Consider the following 19,597-nt stretch of genomic DNA (forward strand, 5'->3'; position numbering starts at 1 on the left):
CTGAGAACAAGATTAGTAGTCAGGATGATCTGAGATCTAGTTTTGACTGTGATATAAATACTTTGTATATTACAGTGGTTTTGAGTATCTATGGCTTCTGAAATGTGATGGAAATTTACCTTTAAAAATTTCATTTTCCTCAGTACGCTTGTGTTAATTTTTTAAAAATCTAAGTCAAAGCAGAAGAGTGTTTTTCTTCAAGGAAAAATACAAATGAATGTCAAAGACTTTCAAGCTATTTAGTTCCATTACTGAAATCAGAGCCATCAAAGCAGAATAGCTGTCTTATATTCTTCTATGCCATATTCTCAGTACTTACTTCCTCTTGTAGTGTGAGGGAGTTGAATAATTTAACTTTATGAGCAGGAGGTCAGGTTACAGTCAAGCTATTTGCTTTTTCATAGTACTAGTGATATCTGTAGTGCACTGCAAATAAGGTTTCCATTAGTGTACAGTTAAGAGATGTGTGTTAAAAGACCACATGTCATGTATTGATAAATTACAATAAAAAATAAATATATGGTGATAATTAGTAGGAAATAAGTTTCAGTTTCTGTATCTGAAAAATTAATATTTATAGAATGTGCCTGATGAAGAGATTTGTGCAGGTTCTAGAGTTTTCTAACCATAATAGAAATTTTATTTTATTATTGTTTCAAAGAAGCAATAGTCACAATGGCCTGGAGGATTTTTCAGTGGTGTGGTAGCCTTTTCAGAAAAGGTGGTAATCCTTCTGACAAGAGATGTATAGTGCTTAGCTGAGCTGGCAGCTGGAGGGTACATTTCACAGATGTTGAGCTCTCTTAACTTCTAATGTTCCAGGAAAGTCCTGGAAAGGCAGGATTAGTCCTTTTCCCTGGTGTATCTAGCTGGAGGTACAGGAGGAAAGGCTTTTATTAAGGTATCTTTAAGGTAGTTAATGGTGAGAAACGGATTAGACAAAGGCTCATGAAGGTGAGTGAGAATTAGCTTGTCATCTAAAAATAACAGCAGAGTTTTAATAGTAGGGACTGGCCATAAGTTTTGACGAGTACTGTTCCTCCTACTGTGATTTAATAACACTGGTTTAAAATGGATAGAATACATTGTACAACTGTGTTTGTAGCAGGTATTTTTAAAATTAAAATAAGTGACTAATGGGAAAGGGGGGCTAATTGTGTTGTGATGACCAGTAAAGGGAATGACAGGCTTGAATATGAAGTGCTCTGGTGACTGCTGGGCAGGATGAGCTCTCTCTGCCAGCAAGGTTTCTGTCTGATCAGGTGTACAGGTACGGTTAATTTATTTCTGATGGATAGGATTACAACTTCTGGCATTTGATCCTGGTAGTGAAGTTAGATCCCTTCAGCAGGGATGAAATTAATCAGGAAGGGAGCTTGATAGTACCTATCAACATAGGCCAGGAATTAAATGAGTTACTTTTATCTATCAGGATGCTTTCTCTGAAGAAAAAGGTTGCATTTTCAGGAAGGTCCTTATTCTTGCGTGTGGCTCAGTAGTTGCCACATGCAGGGCATCTGTGTAAAGTTTTGTCCTTCATGAAAGGTTGGAATAGATTGAGAACCCAGCTGATCTTTACATTACTGTCAGCCATAGATGGTGTACCTGTATTCATGTTAGCAACAAAATGAAGGAAAGGCAATGACTGCTTGTGGTAAATAGAATCATAGAATCATAGAATCGTTTAGGTTGGAAAAGACCTTTAAGATCATCCAGTCCAACCATTAGATCATCCAGTCCAACCATTAATGTAACAGACAAGGTTAGAAAATGTTTGTGTAAGAGGTATAAAACCACAATGCTAAATTGGCACATCCTCCTCTCATTAACATAGTTCATGATAGAAAAAAGGGTGGATTTTTTAGTAAATCTTGTGCCAGTTCCTGAGATGATGTGTTTTCCTGATAGAAGTAGTACTTTTGCCTCAGCAAAAACTCTACAGTAAGTGTTTCTACTCATACCAAAATTCCATCTTTTTTATCCCCTCAGCCTCTCCCCCCATGACTTTGCAGCAGTGTTTCCAGAAGAGATTTGTCCACTATTCTTTGCCTCCATATGAGGACCCTGTGACATGGAGTCATATTATATATGTGTATATACATGTATGTGTATATCTATAAAATCTCCTATATGTAGCTAAAACAATTCTTACTACTCTGTTGTTTGTATTACTATAGATACATGTATGCAGAGGTTTAATTCTGAAGAATGTGTAGACTCAGTCTGCTCCAAGGCACGTGTGAGATTTGTCAAACTAGATTCTGTATGGTTTTGTGTGTTACACAGTTCATGATGGAGTTGATCCTATAAACTGTACTTACTAGAGTGTTTTGATGTCTTGGAGGATCAAATCTATGCAAAAATCTGTGGCTGTGAATACAATATAGACTGAGTATACACAGTGTGAGCATTAACAGTAGAGTATGTGTACATTCCATGTGCATACATATTTGCCTCAATCTTGCAATGAGATCCATGTAGATGAATGCCATATCTGTTGAGTGCCATTTATTCCAATTGGATCTGCATAGAGAAAAAAGATTTTGCGTATATGGGGGACAGAATTGGGGAGGGGAAATTAGGCACATTTTTATTATAGGCATGGCAGAAATTTTCAGCGATGTATGTAATTTGCTATTGGAACAACTTATTTTGGGTGTGGCATATTTTTCATCAGCTGTAGTATTTAAATGAAAAATATTTATCTTCCTTAAAGTAAGTTTCCGCATAATCTCTGTTGTCTTAATGAAAACTTCTTTGTCTTTGCAAACTGCCTGGGTTCGGGTAGTTCTGTTGTCCTAATTGTCTGTTCCCTTTGGCCATTCTAGTTCTAGACTTATGAAACTCTGTTCATGTCACATTAGAATGATTCAACTTGAGTCCCCAGTAGCAGAATCCATAGAGTTTTTGTTAAACTTACAGAGGTTATGATTTGTGCTGGTACTAACATGACACTTTAATAAGACAGATAGGACATCTTGGCTTCACCATAAGCAAATAGGCATCCAAATGATGCTTATATTACTTGTCATGCTTCACAGGAAGAGTTGCATTTTTGCAAGATTGAATTAGTTTCCTCATTTGCAGATGCCATTGTAAGGCTAAAGTACTTCAATATTTACAAGGCAAGACTAGGTCCAAATCTTTCAAGCACAGTGTAATGACCCTGTATGGTACCTAAGACAGGATGCCAATTTGCCAGTCACCCCCCTGCGCACACTCTGCTCAGACAGTTGTGGTTTTCTCTGACTGAGCAGAGGCCACATTCCCTTTCTGGCGTGAGAAAAGCATTTTCTCTCCTACTAGCTAGGCAGAGCCCTTTCTACTTTCCTGGGGACCAGGGAGAACCTGTTTTTCCTTCTCCCCTTCACTAAGTTGAAGCCTTTCCTTTCCTTATCCCTTCTAGGACAACCGAGGGAACAACAGGACTGTGGCTTTGCTCTCCATTTTCCCACTCTTCCTGATGCTAGGCAGGATCTCCTGGTTGCTGCTTGCAAGGCTGCCCTTCAGGATCAGTGGCCATTCGTCAGGGTAGAAAACATTTTCAAAGGGATCTTAAAAGATAGAACTAAATACAAGAAGAAAGGGCTGGTAACACAAAAATAGGTTCATATACATGTTTTCATTACTTAAAGCTTGAATTGATCTATCTTATCCCAGAGAAGGCCCACCTCTCAGTCTCTTTTATTCACATCTGGGATCTTTGCTCCAGTTTCCTGCAGGTAACTCCTTCAGATCCATTTGGGGTGAAGAACCAAGTATGAATCTGGACATATCTCAAAGTAGCATTTTAAATGCTCATTACCGTGTTAGGATTGACAAAGGCAGGATCTGAAGCTCCAGTTTGGTTTTTTCCCTACGAATCATGTCTCCCTATTTAATTGATCCCTTCTAATCAAGTAGCAAACAATGTTGTATAAAACAAGTTCCAGACACATCGTGTATTAAAATATTGCATATAATAAAATCACATGCTTTAGCCAATCATTTGTCAGTGTCAGGAAAGAATATCTGTTCGTAATTCTTTTTTCACCTTCCTCTGAAGCCTCAGAAGTTGTGTATGGCTAGATATCGTCTATGACAAAAAGTCAGTGCTTATTGTGGTACCAGAACCCTGTTCTGGTATCTGGCTGGTGTGTGTTGCTCAAATGCTTGGACTAATACTATTATCGTCCCTAGAGGGATGGAAGGGTTTTTTTGTCAAGTCAGACAGGTAGGACTTTGAAGGTCTTTCCCTTCTTATGCAACACAAAATATGTTTTGTTTTCTGAGTTCAGATGTTCTGAGTTCATCTGATTTAGACAAGTGCTGCCACTGGATCTTTGTCTGTCCTGTTTTCTGCCCTTGGCACACGTTATAGTTTTGTGGGAACTGAAATGTATGATTTTAAGCAATAATGGCTGCTAAAAGATCAAACTAACTGAGTGATCTATCTAGCCTTAATTTCTATGGTGATTATAAAACCCTATGAAACAGAAGTATATGGTGATGTTATATCACTGTAAAATGATTACAAAGGATTATAAAATTTTGGTTCTTGTAAAGCAGTTACGACTACAGCATAGCATAAGTATTTGTATTCTATATTTTATAATGTTGTATTAGCACTTTCCTTTAAACCTGTTTTTCATTTAAATTGTGCACCATAAGCAGATTTGAAGCATGACATGCTTTCTTCAAATTAGTACAGAAATGTGTGAGCATATTCACAAAGAAATGCAATGAATGGATTTTTTTTTCCATCAGCTGATCATTCTATCATTTAATTAGCATTAACTGTATATTTGTGCTACAAGACATATTGACATAATTCTCTCTCTTCTTTCTTGTCATGATTATTTAGGAAAAGAAGCCCATCAATATCAAGAGAACAGAACAGAAGATACGACCAAAGGGACGAGAGAGACGAATATTCACAGTATGCTACATCAGACAGTGCGATGCCCAGGTCACCATCAGATTATTCAGATAGGCGGTCGCAGCGTGGGCCTCAGTTATATGAAGAACCTGAACTGGGTGATTATAGAGATGCCAACAGAAGGAGTCGCAGGCGTTCCAAGGAGTATCCGGTAGAAGAGGAGGACACACAAAACAGGGAAGAATATGAAAGGCAGCGGAGGGAAGAAGAATACCAGACACGATACCGAAGTGATCCTAATTTGGCTCGTTACCCAGTCAAGCCACAACCATATGAGGAACAAATGCGTATCCATGCTGAAGTGTCCCGAGCACGTCATGAACGGAGACATAGTGATGTCTCTTTGGCAAATACTGAGTTGGAAGATTCTCGGATGTCTATGCTGAGGATGGAACGACCGTCAAGACAAAGATCAGTGTCTGAGCGCAGGGCTGCCATGGAAAATCAACGTTCATACTCTATGGAAAGAACTCGAGAGGCTCAGGGACCAAGTCCCAATCGTCAGAGGACCACAAATCATAGCCCTCCTACACCTAGGAGGAGTCCAATTCCTCTGGAAAGACCAGACATGAGGCGCTCTGATTCATTAAGGAAACAACACCATTTGGATCCCAATTCTGCCGTACGGAAAACAAAACGCGAAAAGATGGAGACCATGTTACGGAATGATTCACTCAGCTCAGACCAGTCTGAATCTGTCAGACCTCCACCACCAAAGCCCCATAAAACGAAAAAGGGAGGTAAAATGCGCCAGGTTTCATTAAGTAGCTCAGAAGAAGAACTGGCATCCACTCCGGAGTATACGAGTTGTGATGATGTAGAGATTGAAAGTGAAAGTGTTAGTGAAAAAGGTAAGATTTCTAATTTTTTGACTGTTTCAATATATAGAAATGGTTTAGTTTCCATTCCATTGTATGTTTATTTTACCTATTAGAATTGATTGCAACCACATATCTTCAGCCCTTCACAGCTGACTCAAGTTTTTTTCTGATTTTGTGTTTCATTTATTTAGATCTAAATTTAATGATATACGTGGAAAAGAACATCACAGCTACTAGAAGTATTTGGATATGTTAAAGGAAAAACATACCTATTGAAAAACCTGTTAATTAAATCTGCAAAGTGTCTAAAGCTGGGATGTCATATAAGGCCATGGTTTCATGTCCATTAATACCAGATTTGCGTACTACTGGATCACAATGAGTGCATATTTGATCTGGATCAAGTGTGGGGACATGACTGCATTTCTGTTGAATTAAATAGAGCACATGATACAAAGCTTATACCAGTTTCATGCTGGCTGCTGCAGGTTAAAGAGCATCTGATCTGCAAAAAACCCTGTGTGTACAAAGTTAACCCAGTGAAGTTTTTAAACAAATTTAAAATGACTGATGTGGTTTATACCAATGGAGATTTCTTTTTGCTGTGGGGCTATGGTGCTTTTTGGTTTTAGTGCTTTTTAGGATTCATGATGTTGGAATTACTCCATTGTCAGAAAGAAAAGCTAAGATTAGTTGAAATGATTCCCAACCTATCCAAAGGTAATGTATAACTTAAATATGAAAGCATTGGGGACCATCAGTTTAAACTGAATCAAATTAATAATATTAGTTCGCTTACCTTCATGTATGTTGTTGGTGTAAAGTACAATAGTTATAACCTGGTTTCTGTTATTATTCTTATGCTAGTGAACCCTTACTAATTCTCATGAATGGTCATCTGCTGTTGTGGATTTGGATTAGAAAATTTGCTACTATTTGTTATTAATATTGCTATCAAATTGGTTCTGAAGGAAGTAATTAATTAGAGTTAGTGAAATAACTCTGAATTTTCATAAGTCAATAGCAGCAACCATGGTCTGATAAATAAGGACCAAGATAGTGTAGAATGGAAGGAAATTTCACCTGAAGTACATGGTTACATGGACTTACATGAAACAGCTGTGATGAAACCTTGACACCCTTCCTGATGAGTAGAAAAACTTCTATCAACTTCAGGGTGTTCACAATTTTGTTCTTAGTAGCAAACTTGACAAAAATAGACCAAATCAACATATGGGAAGTGGTAACAAAGTGTTTATTTAATGAAATTCAGCATAGGAAACATAGTATACAGAATAATACACAAACAAGATATTTTTTGTACACATAACATACAAAACATACATTTAAAACATACTATACAAACAGTGTTAGATTCTCTGTCATCATAATAATCTGACATAAATTATAGCTTTCACTTAAATAATTTTGCATTTTAACTGTCAAAGAAAACATTATTATTGATAACGATAGTTAATGACAATGTCATGTCTGTGCTAATTTCTGAGGTAGTGAATGAAGCTAAATTGAGCATGTATTTTATACATTAATGAAAAAAGCTTGCAAAATTTTATGGGAAAAAAATGCTTTATGTTTTGTTAATCTTGACTGAAATCTGTAAGCAGTTTGCATGACATATAGAGTGTAGCTGTGTCAGCATGGCCCGGTGATGGCCTGTGGCTGGAACCAGTGTGGAGAACAGCCTTGGCTTTTCACAGAAGAAGAGAGCAACTGCTTGAACTGGGGAAGAGGTGTATGTAACTGCTTCTGACTGTGCCTGCTTCCAGCCTGAGTTGGAGGGTCCTGTTTCTGCCCTTGCTGATGAGTTGAGAGGCGGTGACCATGCATGGAACAGGCAGCCATCCCAGCAGAAACACCTCTACCTGGAGCCAGAGCTAGTTGGTGCCAGCCTCAGCAGCCCTGGTCATGTTATCAGATGATATCCTCAGCCCCATTTGTACTTCTCCCCCACTCTTTAACCCCTGGAACAGAAGCTCCAGAAAAGTGTTTGAGTGAATTTGGGAAGATTTGGCTTCTGCTAGGCATGAGGGAAGAGAGGAGAGATCTGCTAGGATGAAGAGGAAGAGGGGGTCTCACCACCTGGATCAAGCCTTCACAGCTGCTATAGGTAGACCCACAAAGTTCTACCTCATTCTTTTTATTTTCATGAATCTCTCTTACCATGTAAACCAGCCTGCACTCAGAGTCCCTATAAGCAAGTGATTTCTTCATGAATACCACCAAAAGGAATCCAGTACATAAACCCAGCAGTCTGCCTTGTATTGCAATACATTATTTCCTTAACTGATAAAATACAATTAATGATTTTAAACACCCTTTATAAAAATGGGTTTCTCCTTTCTCCTCCCCCCAAATTACTCACTTTCTGCCCTTCAGAAACTCCCCAGGCCTGAGGATTTCTCAGCTGTCCATTTAAGCCACGTACAAAGTCTGTTTGGCCAAAGATATAATGCTAAATATAAAACATTTGGCCTTGGAGTGATGAAGGGTGGCAATGTTAGAGTGAGAATTTGGATGCAGTAATAATGAGTTCTCCAAAAGAGGAGAATAATTTATTCATCCCCTTCTCTATGGAGTACCCATATCTTTTCACAGATTCTGCAAATATATATTAACAACTGCTCAGCTGTGAGGAGCAGCCTGGGCCTGAGCTGCAGGAGCAGCTGTTCACTGATTACATCTGAGATTTTGCAAGGCCCTGACATTGTTTTTGACAAAACTAGTCTGAAAATTGTGAATTATCTGAAAATGTAGGAAAAATTATAGTCATACACTCTTAAAAGGGCTGAAAGTTTGCATTTTTAAGCTTATCTCCAAAATGAAAAGCATTAATACATATATATGGTTGTAACATGTATATGCATACAAAATGAAGATAGCCATTTCATTTTACAAGTCCAACAGAGACATGGACCAGCTGCTGGATTAAGAGCTCTAGGAAGAGCATCCATTATGACTAAATGCCTCTGACTTTAAGTATTTGGGTCTGATCTAATTTCAGTAGCTGTCTGCATTAAGGTAATTTTTTCCTTGATTTTTGAAAATGTAATCTGATTGTTTTCAGGGAGTGGAAAAGGCAAAATTATTTTTCTGCATGTTTCTGGTAATGGCCAGAGAAACCATTGCTTTGGAAAGCTCCTGCTTCCTCTCTATAGGGGACAAGGGAAACCGTGAGCAGAAAAAGCTGATGAACACCCAGACAACACTCAGGCACCCAGTAGACAGCAATATGAAACACTGGCATGGTGAAGAAGCATTATAGATGGAGATTCAACTGCAGAAGAGAAGAGCTAGATTCTTAAGATACTGCACAGTTTTTGTAATGCAGCTATATTTGGACCAGGAGTTTAGGGTCATAAACTAGGCTGAGGACTGACATATTGGAATGGGAATCAGGAGGCTTCAGAAGGATGAGCAGACAAGGGGAAGAAATTTAGGAACTGCAAAACAAAATGTCATTGGGTGGCTGGAAACCAGTGGATTGAGATGGAAAGAAGCTGAAGAAGAGGGGAGAGCAAAGATGGTAGATCAAATAGGCTAAATCTGTGACCTGTAGTTTGGGAAGAACAGATAGAGCGAAGGAAACAGATCTGTTAAAGATAACTGGGAAGGTGAGAACTGGAGCTTCCTGAGCGATAGGGTAGAGGATTCTGAAATTGGCTGAGAAGCAGAAGCAGCAGTTTGGGAGAGATGGTGAGCAGCTGGGAAAAGGGCATTCAGAGAGAAGGACAGGAGGGCTCAGCTGGGCTTGGGATCTTTGGCAAAGAGGGGCTGGGACTCCCTGAGCAAGGGACATGGGCCTGGCAGCATCGACCTGAAGTGCTGAGAAGGGGGTTTGGCGAGGTGAGAAGCTCAGGACTATAGTGAGGAGCCAGTGGTGTGACAGACCAGTTCATTCCTTAAAAGGTCAGGAAACAATGCGTGACAACAGTGTTAAATGGGCATAACTGAGATTATAAACGTTTACCTGAAACTTAGGTTGTGCCAGAATTAGACCTATTTTGCAGATTGAATTTTGTGCAGGTCTTCATACACATTAAAACTGTCCTTAGTGACATAACTGAATACTGATTTACCAGATGGCCTCTGCCTTTTTCTGTGCATAGGATGAACAATTCTTACTTACTGTGCTATTCAAAATTCTCTGAAGCTCCCAAGATTTTTTCCAAGTTATCTAAGGGGCCTTTCTTTACTCTTGCTGTGAGTACCATGCTTCTGAAACTGCAAAGACAGTGTCTCCATTTGCAACACTTGTTGCCAGTCCTGGAGATCAGGGTAGCAGACAGTCCAAGGCTCTATCTCCAAGGCAGGATTCCCTGTCTATGTTAAGAAATACACCTTGCAGATGAAAAAAACCAGAAGGTGACAATATGTTTTGGACCAAAATATTAGGTATATTTCTATTTTCCCTAGTAACAAAAGAACAAAATTGCTTAAAACATTAGAGAAAAAAACAGTTCTTGAAATGCCAGTGCTTTTATGAAATCATAAATTTTAAATGGCAGTAAAATGGATCCTCAGTCAGTAAACAGAAAGATCATAATGACATTTTAAAATGTTCTGGATTTTTCAGTTCACCAATTCTTTCTCAAAACCATCTCAGTTTACTTGGTTCAGTTTCAAGGCTCTGAGAAACATGGTTTATGAAGTAAGAATGGTTGTGCTGTTAATTGCAGTAAAGTGAACATTGAACCATGTCGCCTACAAAGCCTCAAATGAAGCTATGTTTTTTTGTGGTGTTAGGCCAAGCTGTCTCCATTGCTTGTCCAATTTAAGTGTCTTCTATTGTGAGGGAGTAATAAAGTATTTTTTTACTTGCATTTTCAGTTAGATGTTTGTCAGTGCAATTGTAAGGAATAGGCCTTAAGGCAGGTTTGAAAGGGCCCCCATAATTTGTCAGCCAGCATGAAGCAGATGTGAAGCAGAGTGCTATAGGCTTGTTCTGTATGGCTACAGGCTGTCCAGGGAGAGTTAGAAAACCAAACAGTACCACTGCCCATATATTCCTTGTGGCAATACTGTCACACCTGCGGTCTGCCAAAGTGCCAGTCTGAAGAGACTTGCCACAGCAAGAGACTGGCTCAGGAAAGCCAGTTGTCCCTGGGGCTGTTGTAGCCCCACTCAGAACATAAGCAATGGAGAGGCGACCTGCCTTGGAGCTGGGGTACCTTCTGCTCCTTCCCCAAACATTTGAGGGTCCCAGATGTCCTACAGTTCTTTACAAATCTCTCAAACTCCAGGGTTCCAGCAAGATGCAATCTGTACGTGGAAGAAGATAATTCATTCAAGGAAATCTAGGCATGTGATGACTCTAAATACTGCTCTAATTTGCTCTAAATACAAAGTAGGACATAGTAGATTTTCCAATGGTGGTAAACAGTTCAGGCATATGCACATACCGTGCTCCTAGCTACCTTCCAGAGCAGCCTGCGAGAGGTATCTGTTTGCGCAGACGGTGGCTGACATCTGATGTGGGTGGAATCTGTGGTGGGAAAGGCAAATGTGTCTGTGTTTTGTTAGAGGTACAGGTCTTAAGTTTAGTGTTTGCTTTCACTGTTCTTTTATTAAAACATGATAGCTAGATGGATGCCCATTTTTATTATCAAAGAAACTTGTATGTGTAGAATCATAGAATAATTTAGGTTGGAAAAGACCTTCAAGAACGTCAAGTCCAACCATTAACCTAGCACTGCCAAATCCACCACTAAACCATGTCCCTAAGCACCACATCTACATGTCTTTTAAATACCTCCAGGGATGGGGACTCAGCCACTTCCCTGGGCAGCCTGTTCCAGTGCTTGATAACCCTTTCAGTGAAGAAATTTTTCCTAATATCCAATCTAAACCTCCCCTGGCAGAACTTGAGGCTGTTTCCTCTTGTCCTATCGCTTCTCACTTGGGAGAAGAGACTGACATCCACCTCTCTACAACCTCCTTTGAGGTACTTGTAGAGAGCTATAAGGTGTCCCCTCAGCCCCCTTTTCTCCAGGCTAAACAACCCCAGTTCCCTCAGCCGCTCCTCATAAGGCCTGTGCTCCAGACCTTTCACCAGCCTTTTTGCCCTTCTCTGAACACGCTCCAGCACCTCAATGTCTTTCTTGTAGTGAGGGGCCCAAAACTGGACACAGTATTCCAGGTGTGGCCTCACCAGTGCTGAATACAGGGTGATGATCACTTCCCTAGTCCTGCTGGCCACCCTATGTCTGATACAAGCCAGGATGCTGTTGGCTTTCTGGGCCACCTGGGCACATGGCTGGCTCATACTCAGCTGGCTGTCGACAAACACCCCCAACATAACATGTGGATAGATAGGCTCCAGTGATCTTACATACTTCAACATCCCTGTGTTGTTGATTGAAAGGTGCAGAACGCAGGCTGTGTGAGCAGAAATGTGCGTGTGCAGGACACGGGGTTAATACGCTGTTCTTTGTCGCTAAGTGCATTGAAAACATGGATATATAACCTTGCCTTGGCTGTGTTATGGTCACTTACAAACATATGAATAACTGCACTTTTTCATTATAAAAGTTAAAAAGGTCCTGTTCCATATCTGGAACAGCTTACAGGACCTACTTCTTTATTGCAATATTGAAACCAATCTGGTAGATATACAGTTTAATTTTTGACAGAGAATAAAGTCTATTTGGAAACAATATACTTGTCACAAGTTAAAAATGTGTGGTAGCTCATGGTGTGAGGAGCAGAAAGCACACTTTCTGAGTGCTACTGCAAGAACAGTGCACATCTTACATGAGCAGAGATGCCAACCGTCACAGTGCTCTCACTTCTAAATTCTAAGAGATAAGGGACCTGTTTTCAATCCTACTTGTGCCAGTTTCATACATCTTCAACAACTTTGGCTTCAAAGTTACACTGAGCTAAATTAGATCAGAATGAGGTCATTGTTTCTAAAATTTGCTTCATTCAGGTTAGAGAGTTCCTGAAAGTCTAACTTCTCAGGAACAAATTATACTAGAAGGCAAAATTTCAGCACTGAGCTGCAGCACTTGCCTTGAACACAAGAGGCTTTGAAATTCCACACAGTTTCATTATTGACATATCTTAGAAGTCAAAGTATGAAATTTTGAATGGTCATAAGGAGAATAATTGATTATTTAAAATACTGAAATGTTTGACATGTTTTATTAAAAGCCAGATTTGAGGAAGTCACAAAATTTCTTCTTATGATTTATCTTAATATTGCAGAGTAAGAGATTGTGTTTTGCATTTATAAAGAAATATTTTTTACCATAGAGACCTCTACATCTTATGTAAGGTAAATGTGGTTTTAATGTATAAAGGGTTTGACTGGAAATTCAGAATTCTATTTTTCTATTTCTTCTTTTTTTCTTTTTTTTTCAGCTTTTTCCTACTAACTGCCTCTATTTTAAGTGAAAAGACAAGAAATATTGAGAGACAAGAAATATTACACTTTTCTCCTTATACGTTTAAGCAATAAAAAAATCACTGCTTTTAAAGTACTTCTTACAACATTGAATAAGAAGTATCTTACTACTTTCAAATATTAGTATTGGCTACAATAGGGTTTTCCTACAAAAATATTTTTCATAGATGCATAAATGATAACAGAACTAGAATGTTTAAAGTTGCAGAGATTTCTAACAGTAAAGAATGCTTTTTTTATATTTTTGCTAAACCTTCTCCTGCTTAGACACTTCTATGTTCCTTAGATGATAAAAGGAAGGGATGTGATCTTCTGCAGCATTTAGAGGAGCCTACTATATAATAATTTAAATTTGCAGTCACTTAAGCTTGGCATAAGCCAATAATATCCTTCACAGAAAGAGCCCTGCCTTTTCCCAATTCTTGGCTGCATATTCACATCCTTATATCACTCCTTTCGCTCTGCTGGCAGAAGCATTCAGGCAGGTACACACTGCATCAAGCCAGGAAACTTTTGTGGCGTAACACTAATTAGGCAAAAGATGGTAAATATTAACATTTGAAGTTTCTTGATAAAATGATACTGAATGTCTTCTTAGATATTATAATGCATGCTGAAAAGATGGTGTGTAACTGATTATGCCTTATCAGAATCTGAGGATAGATAGGGATTTGCTGAAGTAAGGAAGAAGGAATATTTTCATAAAATAGTCAGAGAAGACAGAATGTTTTCTCATAAGTAAATGAACATGAATAATTTCATAGCACTTTGCTTCCAACAAAAAAGTCTAATACTCAGTTTTATTGATTAAAACCTTGACTAAAACCTTCTATATGCAAATGTACACAAACCATTAAAACTGTAATTCTTTAATCATATTTTTTTTTTACTCTGGGACTTTGCTGGAACTACAGCTATAGCAGAAGTGTTGTGCGGGCACTGGATTAATTGTCTCCTGATATGATGCAATGGAAGAACTATGAGTTATTATTAAAGTATTTTAGTGCATTAGTTGTAGTTATTTATGCTTCCAGATGCGATTAAGTCGATTATTAATAGGACAACATGATTTTTAATATTTTTAACTTAGGGAAAATTCCTATCATTGGAATTTGTGTTCAGTTTAACTCTATATTTTTAACACTAACTACAACATGTATTTTGCCCTGGAAATTGTCAAAATTTTCTATTCTGAAGGTAAAGATGTTTCTTTTTCTTTTTCAGTTGAAACTGTAAGCCACTGAGTTGTCTGGGTGACCAGTCTTAAAAGGATCATAAAAAGCATTACTGCTTTCTCCGAGCACTTTATCTTTTTCAAATTTATGTAGAAAACAAAAGAAACTTCTCTTATAGTTTAAGAATAATTTCCCATTATCCTTTCACATCTTGGCAGCTGGAATATTTGCTGAATAAACTCAGTAAATATTCATTAGCCTTTTATTTTTAACAGCAATGAAAGAAATTACTGTCTAAACATGCCTGGAAAGGGGTTCATCCTAAGAAATGCAAGGCTTCCTACTTATCTTATCCAACCTGGTCCACTTATTTCTAATAAAAGTTTCAGTTTAACTAAGTTAGAAACTTGGGACTTGTCATTCAAGTCTTGCATCAGAAATAAGTGTTCTTAATTCATATAGCTTTGGCAGAGATAAGCCAAAATGAAGACCTGCTGGATTCTGTGTAAAACGTTTCAGTTCTGTAATGCCATGATGGAATAAAAAGCCATCATGGAATTTTTCACTGAAGCTTTCAGAATGTTTAGCTACGTACTGTGATGTTTGTAGTCTTTTCACAGAGGAATCCCAGCAAACAGAAATAAGGACAGCACAAAAATGACGTCATGTCTCCAGAATACACAGAGAATATATTTTTCAAATTATAATTTTCTTCACACTTTGATGAAATCATTCTTCTAGTAAAACAAAACACTCAAACCTATCTGTCAGTCACAGATCTAATGACTGGATTAGACTCAGTGTAATTTTAAATTATGTTAGTGCTTTCTTATGACATATTTAAACTTATTTTGCAGGTAATTTTGCTACTTCCCCAATTAACTGCCAGAAACCAAAAGGGCCATTGTTAAATAATTTTACCTACTTAATTAAAAAAATAATTATTTAGTTGGGAGTATTCTATCAATAGTATGGTATGCTTTTTTTCTTTAAAAATGTAAGCATCTTTCTTGTTCTGCTGTTATTTTTATGTGTATTTCATCAAGGATAGGATAATCAGAAGGGAAGAGGTAGAGAAACAGAAGTGGAGGGGGAATAAGCAGAATGGGATGTATATGTATCATTCACCTGAAAGCTGGGTTCCTAGGATGCTCTGTCCTTCTGCCTTGTTGCCCCAAGCTTCCCCAAATGTGCCATCCAGACCTGGAGTTAGTCACAGAAGCTGCTTGAGATTAAATTGAATATTGTCAAAGGTGAGAGCTGGAAGCATATGTTTGCCAGAAGGAAGCATATCCTTTCCATCTTTTCCCAGTTCTCTCCCCATCCATGTCTCATCCATTGCAATTGACAATCTAGGCACCAGAAATACTTGGCATGAATAACCTAGGTAAAGTGGCACTAATTTCTGTGTCCTTTAATGGGTCTGATTCTAAGTTCAACTACAGCTGTTCAGGGGCTGCTGTATAACATTGGAGCTGGTCCTGTGATAAAGACAATAGCGCAAGCATGAGGGGTGAGCCAGGCAGCTTAGGGCAGGAACTCTCACAGCTACAGTCCTGCAGAAATCTGTCCTCACTTCTCAGTCAGAGCCCTGAGGAGGTGGCCAAGATTTTCAAAAGGATGAAACTCTGCATCTCCCCACCGCCCCCCCCAGTGAAAATTGACCTGCCGAATGATGAGTGCCTTTGAAAATCAGGCCACCTGCGTAGGAATCTCATTACTGATTTAGGAACCAAATTTCACACTATTTGTGAAAATTCTAGCCAACTTTTTCCAACAGCAATATTTTCTTGAAAATATATTTGAAACCCTATAAATGTGTTTTGAAGGTTTTTAGTGTCTTTCGTTAATTTCAAAGGATCATTAATGCATTTCTCCTGTGATGGTCCGCTGTTTTGATATTAAAATCCTAATTTTAGGGGCAAGATAGAAAAAATGTGATGTAATGATAATGACTTTTCTGATAATTGAGAAAAAAATAAAACTTGTTGAAGAAAATTGGGTAATTGCAGTCTATCAAATTGGTGCTCAGTAGTTCTGTTGTAAAATTGCACTGAGAAATTTATTTTGCCTTGGGATACAAAGTACCTACATCTCTCCTAGGAATGAAGTTTTATGCTAAATATATGCTAACATTTTCACCTTTTCTACTGAACTAATCCTATTTGTCGTGGAAAGGTTAAAGATTACTGCATGGAGAAACCAAGAATAATGTTTAGCCCAGTATTGTTTTTTCTTGGCTATAAATCATCACTTTTTTAGTCATAAAGTTCTTTACCTGGCTTTGAAATGTGAAAACATTTGAAAAATATAATTTATTTCTGAAAATATTTCCTATAAAATGTATCATGTTCTACTGTTAAAATATTTACATCTGAGAACATCCAGATGTGTTGAGGACAAAGCAAGTCTGCAGTCTTTTGGTCCTAACTACTAAATGATTATGGTTGGGCATTGTTACATGTTAAAAGAACCATTACAGGATAAAAGAGAGAGGGAAAAATGGAGAGACATGACATAAAAATTTGACTCGGTTTCTTGTGGAAAGATTGCCATTACTTACACAGCAGCCTGCTCTTGCTTTGTATAACCTATCAAAATCTTTATGTTATTCAGTGGTGCTTTTTCCCTTTACTGGATTTTTAATCTTTCTCGTACATTCTTTTTCCTTCCCTCTCTCTAGAAGCCATGTAGTTTAGGCAATGATTTGACTGATCATGCTGCAGTACTCACAGGCTTTCAGACTTGAAGAGACATTTAAACCAGTTTATTCAGTTAATATTTAACTTGCTAACTTGTCACATGTACTATGGGAAGTCACATATCTGATTTTCCATTTCACCTTGTTGATTAAGTAATTTGTAAAGGAAAGTTTGAGTAGCATTTATGAACATGGAGATGTAGACTGTGAAAGAAGGGTGTGTGGTGATGCAGGTTCTGGTTTACGTCTCATCTCTTTCAGTAGAAAGGTGAACTTAATAGCTTGTATTCATGCAGCAGTATTCTCTATTTTCTCTATGGTAAGATATTCCTTTGAGATGTGTAAAGACAGATGAACTGAATGAATACATACATAAAAAATACCTGTGTCACACACTGAAGTTTAGACCAGATTGAAGATAGCAATTCTTATGGAAGTGTACTCAGATCAATGGTATTCTAGAGAAACATTCTTTAAGAAATAGTTCCAGTGTTTATACGTTCAGCCTTTGTGAACATTTAGATTATGAATAACTTTTAGGGCTATAGTTATATAACCTGTTTACTTGGAAAATTGAAATATATGGACATTAGTTACATAATCTATAAGAATCAAATAAAGGTTTTAATCACAGATCTCCATGACTGTTTACTGATATGCATATTTATAGGCCATTTTTATATATATCTGTAATAACAAGGAAAGGCTTGTCTTGTGACATACTACACGGGATGTCTAGGTACGACATGATGCCTTATCTAAGAAGTGACTGCATGCAGTATTTTTCATCACGTTATAATGTTTAAGAATTTTAACATTTATTCTGCATATTATAGTTTGGATTTAAAAATCTTACTAAGCTCAGTTCTGAAAATCTCTTCATACTGAGAGTTTCTAAGAGCTGAGTTCCTTTGAAAATCTTTGTGTTTTGTTTTCGTCCTGCAATTCTAGTACACTTTAAAAAAGAAAATTACAACAAAAAGCATTCTTTTAAGCTAGCATATTGATAAGTTGAAGGAATTGAATTTGTCCTTGAAAGGGTTTGACTGATGAAGGCCACCAGAATTAAGTTTTAACCTCAGACTAATCATGTGAGAGCAATTTAAAAGGCTGCTATTGTCTCTTCAGGGTAGAAGATATATTTATGAGGCTGCAAGTTCCTTGTTTTCAGACATACGTAATCCATTGCGTCATATCAATCACTATGATCCTTTACAAAAGCCAAGGCTGGTCAGTAGTTGAAATCTTCATAGATGTAATTCAGTATAACTGAGGTGAGCTGCAGCAGGCTTTCTGCTATTTGTTTTGTGTATGCAGTATTGCAAGAAAAGATAAATCCATTCAAAAGCAGGAATTTCGTTGTAAAAGTATGAAATTATCATGGTAACTAAGGCCAACAGAGCGGCTGAACCAATTTAAAGACCTTGTTAAAAGCTGAGAAGACGTAAAATGCTAGTGTCTCACTTTAAGCAGTGAGCAGCAGAGAGCACGAGGTTTTGTCTTGAAGCGTGGTTCAGTAAGGCGCGCTGTGGTGAGCCAGCAGCTCGTTGCCATCTTGAATGAAAGTCCCATTCCTCCTCCTCTCGCATGCTTGCTAATCTGGACCAAATCCAATATTTACCTGACTTTTAGTGAGTCAGTTTAGGTCACTATACTGGTACGAAACGAAACCTTCACAACAAATGAACACTTTTCTTTCACCGTAGTAAGCTGAAGAATTACCATGGCATTTTGCGCTGTTACCAGAACTGTCACAAAAGAAAAACATGCAAATTTTAAAGGGTGATGCATGTGACATCTTGAGAGGTGATAGAGTAGCTGAGAGCCTTTTGGAATTCCTATTTTCCTGAAATTGAAACCACGTATCTTATCTAAAGATAGGGCTGCACTGCAGTCCGGAGTGTGACTGCAGCTCATCTTGACAGATGAGAACTGTTTTTGAGGGTGATAGTTAAAGTACTGATAGCATTGGAGCTGCAGCGAATGCTAACGGCTGAGACGCTTGGTAAATATTCAGGTGAGGAGCCTGTGCTGAGCTGCTATGCCTACGTCCTCATTACTACAGAGGCTGACTACTGGTGTACAGATACCCTGTGAGATAAGCGGCTTTTCAGCCTTGGCCTCTGGAAGAAGATGACTTCTCTAAGCAGTAAGCTTAGAGAATCTGTTATGGCACCTTTGTAAGATGAGAAAAAGCATCTATAAAAATGGCAATACTTTGTGTTACTGCTATAGGTTAAGCTCACAAAGATACATGGTTATGGCAAACTGTACCAGAAGAATGTATCATATGCTCAAAATGCTGTCGCCTTTTTCACTAATAGTTTTCTGTAAGAAAGGAAAAATGCAGTAAAAATAAATATACAAGAAGGCATCTTGACATTATTCCCATCCAGCATTCTATGAGCCTGATTTTCTGTTGCTCCACTCCCTTCCTATCTGTACAAAGTGACTGAAAAGTGGGTGTAAGACATTACCATTCTGATTTGCTAGCATTAACGCCTTCCTTGTATCCACTTCACAGTAGATCAGATGACTAGACAACGTGCATTGCGC

The 19,597-nt window shown here is 38.1% G+C and overlaps 1 protein-coding gene across 42 annotated transcripts in view; it reads left to right on the forward strand.

Annotated features, from left to right (window-relative positions):
* The window catches only part of RIMS2 (regulating synaptic membrane exocytosis 2), a 496,337-nt gene that overhangs the window by 216,629 nt on the left and 260,111 nt on the right, over window positions 1-19,597 (forward strand). For all 42 annotated transcript variants that reach the window (XM_075728355.1, XM_075704496.1, XM_075728363.1 and 39 more), the window contains one exon: window positions 4,844-5,769. In XM_075728355.1, the coding sequence (XP_075584470.1) occupies window positions 4,844-5,769 (926 nt within the window). The remainder of the gene's footprint in view (window positions 1-4,843; window positions 5,770-19,597) is intronic.

This window comes from Pelecanus crispus, chromosome 2 (assembly GCF_030463565.1).
Source record: "Pelecanus crispus isolate bPelCri1 chromosome 2, bPelCri1.pri, whole genome shotgun sequence".
Classification (NCBI taxonomy): Eukaryota; Metazoa; Chordata; class Aves; order Pelecaniformes; family Pelecanidae; genus Pelecanus; species Pelecanus crispus.